At 45.1% G+C, this 11109-nt stretch overlaps 2 protein-coding genes across 2 annotated transcripts; both read right to left on the bottom strand.

The window, feature by feature from the left end:
• Positions 1–2048: 2048 nt before the first annotated feature.
• Positions 2049–4713, bottom strand: LOC124706616 (endo-1,3;1,4-beta-D-glucanase-like). The gene is made up of 7 exons (XM_047238295.1): positions 4438–4713; positions 4313–4334; positions 3730–3856; positions 3302–3392; positions 3125–3214; positions 2923–3026; positions 2049–2405 (listed from the first exon to the last, which is right to left on the bottom strand). Exons 1-7 carry the CDS (start codon positions 4586–4588, stop codon positions 2265–2267), a joined length of 726 nt encoding a protein of 241 aa, XP_047094251.1. The 5' UTR covers positions 4589–4713; the 3' UTR covers positions 2049–2264.
• Positions 4714–7891: 3178 nt separating this feature from the next.
• On the bottom strand, positions 7892–11109 carry LOC124706617 (endo-1,3;1,4-beta-D-glucanase-like). The gene is made up of 7 exons (XM_047238296.1): positions 10797–11109; positions 10681–10702; positions 10014–10140; positions 9203–9293; positions 9027–9116; positions 8831–8931; positions 7892–8250 (listed from the first exon to the last, which is right to left on the bottom strand). Exons 1-7 carry the CDS (start codon positions 10945–10947, stop codon positions 8110–8112), a joined length of 723 nt encoding a protein of 240 aa, XP_047094252.1. The 5' UTR covers positions 10948–11109; the 3' UTR covers positions 7892–8109.

The raw sequence follows: 11109 nt of genomic DNA on the forward strand, positions 1-11109 counted from the left end.
ATCGCCCTAATGCTGAGGTGGATCTGGAAGCTCTATCAGAACAAGGAGAGTCTATGTGCAGATCTCCTGAGAGCTAAGTACCTAGGGGATAATGATCTGTTCTCCCCGGCGGTACCGACTTCGGGCTCGCAGTTCTGGAGGGACATCCAGAAAATCAAGTGGTTTTTCAAGATGGGAGCTCGACATAAGGTCCGCGATGGGCGTAGAACCTACTTCTGGCTAGACTGGTGGACTGGCCGGGCCCCCCTGAGGGCTATTTTTTCCCACTTGTTTGCCTGCTGCGACAACCAGTACGCGATGGTGGCGAGGGATGGCGGATTAGATTTCAACGGCCGTTCGGGGTAGATGAGACCGTGGAATGGGACAACCTCTGCAGGGTGTTTGACCTACACCCGTTCACGCCGGGCGTGGATGAGGTTACGTGGGCGTTGGAGAGCTCAGGACAATTCTCCACTAATTCAATATACCACAAACCGGCACAGGGGGCGGCAGTTGCACATTTCAAACAAATTTGGAAGGCCAAGGTTCCTCCTAAGATCAAGGTGTTCCTTTGGCAGCTTCTAAGGGGTAGACTCCCGGCTGGAGACCAGTTGGTCAAGCGGAAGGGTCCGTCAGATGGGAGTTGTGCCATGTGTGGGGAATGGGAGGATGGAGAACACATTTTCTTCGGGTGCCACCTTGCCAAGTTCATGTGGGCAGGAGTTAGGGAACTCCTGAAATGTACTTGGTGTCGGGGACTTTTTGTCCATTGTGCAGGGCTGTCAGGGTGGATGCGTAGATTAGTCTGGTTCACCTTTGCGGTGCAATCCTGGACGCTTGGAATATTAGAAACAAGCTAGCTATCGAGGGACACATCATAAATAGCCCGGCTGACGCCATCTTCAAAATTTCTATCTATACGCAGAGCTGGAGGGTACTAGTCAGACGGACGAACATGACCTTTCTCGATGCGGCGCTAGACGAGGTTAGGAGGCTATATGCGACGACGAGGACTTGAGCAGCGGTGCCTTCTTCTCGCCGGTTTTCTATCTTGTATCAGTGTGTGTTGTGAGTTGGTAAATGGAGCAGGGTGCTTCATGTGTGTGGCCTTTGGTATTTGTCGAACCTGTGTATGGTGTAACTGAATGCTTTATGCGCGCCGTTGTGGTTTTATATATAAAGCCGGGCCTTTGGGCCTTATGTTTTAAAAAAATATCCTCATAAACCCTGACATATTTACCAAATGCTCTAGTAAATGAGAGGTTTGAACTACAAGTATGTCAGGACCAAGATTTCTCAAAATGTGAGACAACTGGCCTGAATAGTGTGGTAATTTTCAGGAGAAAAACAAAAATGTTAGTTTTCTATGAAAATAGCCACAAACTAGGTAGTCTTACAAGACTTGGTTACTACTACCTTCATCCTAAAGCTTAAGGGCTTGTTTGATTCAAAGGATTTGCATAGGAGTTTTGTAGGGGTACATCCTATAGAATTTTTTTATATGATGGGTGTTTGATTTGTAGGATTGATTCCTATAGGATTTTTTCCTAAGGATTCCTTGCACTAGATTTTATAGGAAATCAACCATCCACTCACACCTCCTTTTAGAATTCTTTGTTTTTTCTTTGACATTGCAATCCTACATTTTTTTAATTCCTAAGTTTTTCCTATCCTGCAAATCAAACATGCCCTAAGGCTTATAGTATTTTTTTAAAGTTAAACTATCTCAAGTTTGATTAAATTTTTTACCAAAAATCATTAACATGCAAAATACAAAATTAATAATATTAGATAGATAATGAAATATATTTTCATATGGTATCTATAAAATATCATATTTGTTGATAGATCCTTCTAGAAGTTTAGTCAATTTTTTACTTGGTTTGACTTTTTTTTTTAAATGTAAGTCCTAAGTTTTCACTTTTCAGATGGAGGTAGTACTTTCAAAAGGAAAGAGAAAAGATTTGCTTACTGATTCATGCACGCTTGAAGCCAATCACTGTGATCACGAAAAAAAGGAAGAACACAATCACCAGGGTAGTTTAGAAACAAGTGCTTCAGCTCTCAAATTAACTGCAAATGCCAAATTTTATTCAGGTGCAATAATTCAGTCTTCAGCACAAACAGACCCCCAAACGAGCAAATCACATAGGTACCAACACCAGCACACCTGCGCCAGACAAAGATGCAGGCCCTATAGCTAATACCGCACCATGAACCCAGGATGCTTGCATCATATAGTGAAAGTGACAATGGCTTATTAAAGGAGGGCTGCTACTTCAGGTTCATTTGAGGTTTTTGTTAAACCAATCAGTCATGTCCGCCAGGGCTTCCTCAGCGTTCTTCACAGCAGTTGCGTCGTTGCTGTCATATCTGACAGTCCATCCATGAGAAACACCAGGGAAAATCTTGACAAAGCAACCAGCCTGCAGGCCCAAAATGTAATGTTAGGACGGAATATTTTCAGCTCCAGTTCCAGACATCTCATACCGATAATGTGTCTCCAGTTTATTGATAGTGTGCTGTACTTTCTGACATTTTTCTCAATATATTATGTCTTTTCCGTTTACATCATTTTAATTTTGACACTTTCCGGAAATTGTTGAATATAATAATACCTACCTAGTTCCTTTCTTACAGGAAACAAGATGTTTAGATGGGTAATAATACTTGCTAATAAATCTAAAATTGTTAAGTACAGGGTGACTTCCAGGGGTAAAGGTTGGATGCTCTTAATTACAAAATGGCCACTAATGTCAAAAGGCTGATTACACATTCTATGAATAAAGTAGAAACACGTAATGCCAGAGCAATCAAACAGTAATCTTATGAGATATACTGTTTGGCACTGGGGCTGTTTCAAGTTTGACAACTTAGGCTATTCTATACCTTGAGTACATCATGGCTGACTTGAAGATCCGGTTGTTCGAAATGAGAACTTACCACTGTGTTAGACGACGATAGAACCTGCTCAAACTGCTTGACCAGTTCTGGTGGCGACATCACATCAGTTTCAGCTCCAAGTATAGCGATGGGGCACTTCACCTCTGAAATATAGCACATGTCGTAGTGTAAGATTAGAAGCCATACAAATGGAATGTTAAGTGTGTATCCGGATTCTGGAATTCTCAAGGAAGAGATTTACCTTTGATATCATCAACAGTAACAAAAGAAGGGTGCGACATAACAGCTGCCTGGATCTCATTAGCTTTCGCTAACTCTGCAACCACCTTTGCTGATATATGGAGAGAAGAAGCACAATGCTTAGCAGGCTAAACCTTGGCATTCAGGTTCAGATGTGAAAAAACACAACAGTGCTTACCACCCCAGCAATAACCTGCAGCCCCAACAGAAGTCACTCCTTGTTCCTTTAGAGCAGCAATAACTGGTTTTGCCTCTTCAAATCCCTTTTCCTGTATAAAGGAACAATTTATTAGTTTGTAGTAGATAGATTAAAGAACACACTACCCTTCTGACCCAACATAGCTTCACTACTCTGGTGGAAGGTAAGGAGAACAAACAAATTGGCAATATCCTACATGTTCTTACAAAACTGTCTCATGCTGCCACCTACATGCTGTTAGGTTTGTATGAACTTGCTTTATCATCATTTCCTTACCCCTAGTTACTCAACTTAATACGAACTGAATCAAAATACTAAGGCGAGCAATTTCATGGGACGAAAACTGTAATGGTATCAAATCATAGACCTGTAAAGATCTCGAGAAAGGGAATCGGGAGACAACATACCGGGGTATGATCCTTGATCCACACTTTTATTGGTCTGTCAGCGTCACCAGGTACGAATGGATCCCCATGTAAGAAATCCGGCACCACAACAAAGTATCCGGACGAAGCAACTTTATCGGCTATGTTCCTTCACGAGATAGGTAATTGCATCAGAACACATCCATAGCGGGGCTTTTTTGTTTCTTAGTTTTTTTTTTTTTTTTTTGGCTGTGTGCATCGGTACTGCCATTGTTGCGTTGTTGCAAAGGCTGGGTGTAATTGGTATCTCTTGATATTAATATATTCCCCTTATCAAGAAAAAACATAGCCCATGACCATGAGGGCGTATTTGGCTTAAAAAGAGCAATTCAAAAGAGCGCATATCCCACCATAGAAGGAAATTCCACTAACATAACTATTGAAAACTTAACAGCCGTGCTCAGATTTTAACCCCAAAATTTTGTGAACAGCATTTTAGTGATGGGCAACAGCAAACTAAGCACCGCGGTCTACTGACGGAATAGATCTATGTCGTTGCTAACCTACAAGATATATACCGGTAAAAGAATCGAAATATTAGAAGCACAAATAAAAATATGCATACCTCAGAATGGGCGCTTCAAACCCTGCAAACAGAAGACGGGAAGTGGCGTTATTTGAAGTTAGTATCCCCAGCGAAGGAACCTAGATTTGAACTGGAGAAAAGAGCTCTGGGCGAGGGGTTGGAACCGTAGACATCGGAGATGAGGACGACGGCGGCCTTGGACTCCTGGGCGCCGGCGACGTAGGCCCTGATCCCGCCGAAGCTGTCCACGACCTTGCCCTCCCCGGCGGCGGGGCTGAGCGTCGGCGGGTTCGCGCAGCACTGCGGGCTAGCCATCCTGAAAGAGGCTGCGCTGGTGGGTGGGTGATTGGCACTTGGCAGGGAGGCTGGATTGGGAACCAGCCGACGGAGGAGGAGAGGAGAGGACCAGGCCGCGACAGCAAGTTTAATGGTGGTGGGGATAGGAGGAAGGGAAGGATGCGACGCACAGGATAGCGGACGACGCGAGTTGAATGATGGCGAGTTGTTTCGAATCTGCGCTCGGGAGAAATGGAGAAACCTCGAGATTTTGGGCCTTTGTTTTTGGCGATCGAGGCCTCGCACCGGGCGACCTCGCTGCTGTCCAGATGCCGATTTCAGACCCCACGCGAGGTGCGCGGTGGGCCGGCACTGTAAAGTACTTAGTGGGGGTGGTTACAAAAGTAAATTAACTTTTTTTTCTTAAACACCAGTGCTTATTTTTATAGGAAAATTATCTAGTTAGGCATAAGTCTACTATACATAAGTGTTAGTTAGTGCTTAAAAACTAGTTTATTTTTTAGGTGATAACGTTGGGAGTGCATAATGCAAACTGGTGGAAAGCGGTCAAAATCGACGAACTCCAGCATACGCGTCCTGCTACGTCATCAAGTGGGGTCAGGTGTAACTCACGCGTGACTCGGATGAGGCACCGACACCGCTGGTTTATTGCATTTAGCTCCCTGGATTCTGAATGTCCGCTCCTCTTTTTGTTCGTATACGTCATCATGTTCGCGGAGAGCTCGAGGCAGTTGCGCGGGCAGCAACGAAGGTGGAGGCCATCGTTGTTGCTATCGTCGACGATCGATATGACGTTGATGGATAATTGGCGATCTCGGCCCCATATGCGGTGAGTCCTCGAAGGCGCGATCCTCTGCTTTTTTGGATTTTTTGGGGATTATCTATGCAGATGATCAACCCGTGCATATGAAGATTTAATGTTGATTTTCTTGTTGGGTGTGATGCTAGGTAGTATTCCATGTGCTTTAGAAAAAAAGGCGTGTGATTTGTCATGTTTGAGAAGGGCCAATAGTGGTAGGATTTTATGGGAATCGGATAGATGGCTTGTTATTGTAGCCTACTTTCATCTTAACTATTTCACTTCCATCTAGTTATCCCTGCCGTGAATGTTCAGCAAGTATTTTTCGATAATAGGAATATATTAATATTAAAAGATACCAATCACACCCAGCCTCTGCAACAACGTACCACCCTAATGGCACTACGGATGCACATAGCCAAAAACTAGAAAAGAAAACTAAGAAACAAAAGTCCCGCTACAGTATCTCGAGCCTAACAACAGCAATACATCCACCACCAAGACAACACCTGAAATTCAGACTCTCCAAAAACGACACCTTCAAGAAGGGAACAATGCTCTAACATCATCGTCGCCCGATCAAAGATCTTAGGTTTTCACCCTGAAGATAGTTTCGCTCTCAAAACAATGCCTCCAACAAGATCATTGTCAGGCACAACCAGTTAAGCCCAGATCTTGGGTTTTCACCCTGAAAGGTAGGACTCTGAACTTCACATGTGTTGTCGCCCCCACTTTCATACCGCTGTTGTGAAGCCCGGAACACCAAGCAAGTCTCTCAACAGCGCGGAGACTTGAACCTCCCTTAGCTAGTCCTCTCATCTGGCATTCATGAAATTCTCTTCTTCCGACTTTTATCATGGATCCATAGTCACTTGATGTTAACACAGAAAATAGCTTCGCGCCGCTCCCTCCAGAACCAAACGGTCGGAATAAAAGCATGGGTACGCGCGACCGAATACCACCGATTCAGCAAACTACATGCAAAAGATGCGCTGATGCATTCGCAGGCGGAGCCTTCCGGAACTCAACACTCCGACTAGATGAAAAGGATCAGCATCCAGTAGGTCTTCATCTTCGCAGAAGAAGAACCCTAGGACCACCACCTTCAAACCCGAAGCAGACGAGCAGGCACCCACGCCGACATCCGCTGACCAACGATGATGAAGGAGAATTCGGTGGACGGCGGAAGCCGCAACCACGCCATCCTCGCCCCGCACATCGCCGCCCCCTTCCTCGCGCCGCCGGCCAGAGCCGACGATGGATCTCGGCGGGCACAAGATCCAAAAGCCGCCGCCACCACCATCCATCGCCGGAGGCCGTGGAGGAGGAGCCGCCGCCGCACATCCAGGGACGCCGCCCTAGACGCGGAGCACGCCGAGGCCAGAGGTCGCCGCCACCGCCGGTCGCCGCCTCCAACAACCCCCCCGGGCACTTTGGCACCGGGCCTCGCCGCCACCGTGGCCAGCGCCGACGGCAGCGGCGGAGGGAGAGAAACGGAGGGAGGGGGCGGCGGAAGGAGGGAGATCGGCCCCCCGGCGGCGCCTTGGGGAGCGCCACGGGAGGGGCTGTGTTCATGTCCAGCAAGTATGGCACCTATTTAGTTCTCTTCACTGTGTTGTTTGAGTATATGTTTCAAGAGGAGCTGCTACTGATCAAGAACCAACTGGCAGGGCAGAGGAGCAACCAAGAGCAAGGGCACTGCTAGTGCTGGTACTAGCAATGGCAGGGAAACAACGTACAATATTGGACCTGGGAATGCACATCACCTTCTTTTTTGTGATGATCTAGGTGCACACAATCAAAATCCTGATGAAATTGTGTCCACACTGAATCAATATTGGATATGGGAGTTCATATCCCGTCAATTGTTTATGCTTGCCATAATTTCACAGGAATTCTGTCCAGCTGTTGTTTGTCCTATATTTCCTGTCGAACTGTTTTATTTCTTACAACCCAACTGCAGGTCCTAAATGCAAAGTTCTAGAACCAAGCGAACCTCACGTGCACTCCGCATGACTGCACTTGTCGACGTGGCCTACCAATTAGGCTGATTTTGACCATTCTCTCCACCGATTTGCACCAAACTGCAACCGGTGGGACAAGTTCATGCATTCCGAATGTTATTACCTTTTTATTTTTCTAACAACATCTTACATTGTGCATCGTCCAAGGACATCTACCGCCACACCACACATATGACAAGGCTGACACGTAGACACCATTATGTAGACGTCACGGCGAGCAGTGCGTCCGAGATCATATCGGTGCATGGGTCGTGCCACCCCACACGAGAACCGTCCGGGAAGATTATAATTACGCTGCCACGCTCTCCTCGTCTAATTTACACAGGCCGCGCCGTCGTGAGTCTCGTTTAGTTTCTCCTCTCAGTATGCTCTAGCATCTATGTAAAACATCTTGGTAGTCTTACTTCTATAAGAAAAAAATAGTTTACTTATTTGGGTGCACTTGAAGCCAATCACTGTGATCACGAAAAAAAGAACATAATCACCAGGAAAGTTATATAGAGACAAATGTCAAATTTTATTTAAGTGAGCATGGTACAGTGTTCAGCACAAACAGAACCCCAAACGACCAATCACATGCATACCAATACCAGCACACCAGCGCCAGACAAAGATGCAAGGCAAATACCATACCCTAAACCCAGGATTAATTCTTGCACGATGGCTGGCAAAGAGTGAGAATGGCTTATTATTAATGGAGGGCGACTACTTCAGGTTCACTTGAGGTTCTTGTTAAACCAGTCAGTCATGTCCTTCAGGGCTTCCTCGGCGTTCTTCACAGCAGCTGCGTCATCGCTATCGTATCTGACAGCCCATCCATGAGAAACCCCAGGAAAAATCTTAACAAAGGAGCCAATCTGCAGAGCCAAAGACATAATATTAGGACGAAAGATTTCGAGCTCCAGTTCCGAACAATCTCCTATGGTCCTACCGATAATATGTGTCCCCAGTTTATTGACATTCTAACGTAATACTTGCTGATTTTTTCCCCAAAATAGTACGTCTTCTTCTGTTTATATCACTATAATTTTGCCACTTTCTGGTGAGTTGATGAATATAATGTAAAAATAGCTTCCTAGTTCCATTTTACAAGACACAGGATATATAGATTGATAATAATACTTGCTTATAAATCTAAAACATTCAGTCCAGGGGCCCAAATTAAACTATTGACTTCCAGGTGTTAAGTCTAGTATGATTGACAGTTCCTCTCATGTCAAAAGGTTGATTACAGAACTTGGGTAGAAAACAGAAACAAGTAATAATTCCAGAACAATCAAACAATACTCTGACAAGATACTGTTTGATAGAGCCAGTTTCAAATTTGATCATTCATGACTTAGTTTAGCCTTAGTTATATACTTATATCACATACTATTCTATACCTTGAGTACATCATGGTTGACTCCAATTTCAGGGCGCGAAATGAGAACTTACCTCTGAATTAGAGGATAGAACCTGCTCGAACTGTTTGACCAATTCTGGTGGGGACGTTCTGTCAATTTCAGCTCCAAGTACAGCGATGGGGCATTTAACCTCTGAAAGATAGCACAACTCACAGTGTAAGAATTAGAAGCCTTACAAATGGAACAATGTTAAGTGTGTATCTGGAGTTCTGAACGAAGAGATTTACCTTTGATATCATCAACGGTAACAAAAGAAGGATGTGACATAACAGCTGCCTGGATCTCATTAGCTTTCGCTAACTCTGCTACGACCTTTGCTGATATGTGTAGAGAAGAAGCACAATTCTTAGCAGGCTAAAGCTTAAAATTTGGGTCAAGATGTGAAAAACGCAACAGTGCTTACCACCCCAGCAATAACCTGCAGCCCCAACACTAGACACTCCTTGTTCCTTTAGAGCAGCAATAACTGGTTTTGCCACTTCAAATGCCTTGATCTTTGTAAAGAAAAAATATTAGTTTATATTAAACAAAAGTAAGTATCCACTTCACATTACTTTCAGAGCGAAGTAAAATCATAAATAGCACTCGGAACTTTGGCGAAAGAAAGTAAAGGTTGAACCGGAGGGGGACTCCACCCAGATTTCATTCTTAGGCGATGAGGAGACTCAAACCTCGATCAGCTAAGTGGGCTATCCTTCTTACACAAGAGAGCTTGACTACTGTGGTGGAAGAGAAGGAGAACAAACAGACAGGTAATATCCTACATGTTCCTACAAAGTCATCTCATGCTGGCATTACATTTACATGTTGTTAGGTTTCTATCTATTAGTTTTACCATCACTTCCTAAAAACGTTGACCAACGGGGGAATGATCCCTCCCTTGGCTATACGTTGTTAGGTAGGATGAGACTCTCCCGGCGGATGGACGCTAGGATGATAACCCGGTTTAAAATTCGCCCCTCCCTGCGAAATTACCGCGAGATGGGGATTCGAACCCGGATGGGCTGGCTGCGCACACGCTTGCCTTGCCACTGAGCTAGAACTCAGTTCCTTTACCATCACTTCCTTACCCTTGGTTACCCTGGTTAACATAGTCTGAGTCAAAATACTAAGGCAGGCAAAATCTCATCACTCCGTTAAACATAAACTGGAACAGGGCGAATTGAACATTAACAAAAAGGAACAATGTTTTAAAGAATCAGGAGAAAACGAACCGGGGCATGCTCCTTTAGCCACACTTGTATTGTTCTATCAGCGTCTTCAGGTACATATGGATCCCCATGTAACAAGTCTGGCACCACGACAAAGTATCCGGACGAAGCAACTTTATCGGCTATCTTCCTTCAAGAGATAGGTATTTACATCAGAACTCATTCATAGCTGTTACTTGATGGTTCTGATAAACTGAAGTGGTACTTCAAATAGCCCTTGAGGGGGTCTTTGCCATAAAGAAAACACATCAAAGTTTCTCAAAAAAAAAAAAAAACACATCAAAGTGCGCATAGTCCACCGGAGAAGGGAATTAGTAACAATTCAAGATTTAACAGCCGTGCTAAAATCTTACTCCAAAATTGCGTTGAAAATTGCAATAATCCATTTGCCTAAAGCATGTGGGAACAGTTAGACTCCAATTAGCAATTTCGCATGTCATTTTTCCTTGTGGCGAGGACCGTCTTTCTCACGGCACGTAACTCTATTAAAGATGGCGGCTGTGGACCAAATAGCCCAAGTTTTCAACGACACGCATGGCCTGATAACAACGGCAGGGTAAAAGCAATACCGTCACTAGTCACTACGGACATGACTATGGGGAGAACTATGTCGTTGCTAGACCAAAAGATCTCGGTCGAAATTGTAATAAAGCACAAGAAAAATGTATACCTCAGACTCGGCGCTTCAAACCCTGCAAACAGAAGATGGGAAGTGGCGTTAGTCATTATTATCATCAGCAAAGCAACTTGAAGAAAGAAGAAAAGATGCTGAGCGAGGGGAGAAACCGAAGACATCGGAGATGAGGACGACGGCGGCCTTGGAGTCTTGGGCGCCGGCGACGTAGGCCCTGATCCCGCCGAAGCTGTCGACGACCTTGCCCTCCCCGCCGGCAGGGTTCAACGTTGGTGGGTTCGCGCAGCACTGCGGGCTAGCCATATTGCTCAGGTTGCGCTGGTGGGTGAGTAGTGCTTGGAAGGTGGGATTGGAATTTGTAAACCAGGCGACGGAGGAGAGGGACTCGGGCGGCAGCAACGAAACGACGCGAGAAAGAAGAACAGGACGTCGGACGCTCGAATCTGTTCGCTTCCGAGTGCTGGG

This window comes from Lolium rigidum, chromosome 4, assembly GCF_022539505.1.
Source record: "Lolium rigidum isolate FL_2022 chromosome 4, APGP_CSIRO_Lrig_0.1, whole genome shotgun sequence".
Taxonomy (NCBI): Eukaryota; Viridiplantae; Streptophyta; class Magnoliopsida; order Poales; family Poaceae; genus Lolium; species Lolium rigidum.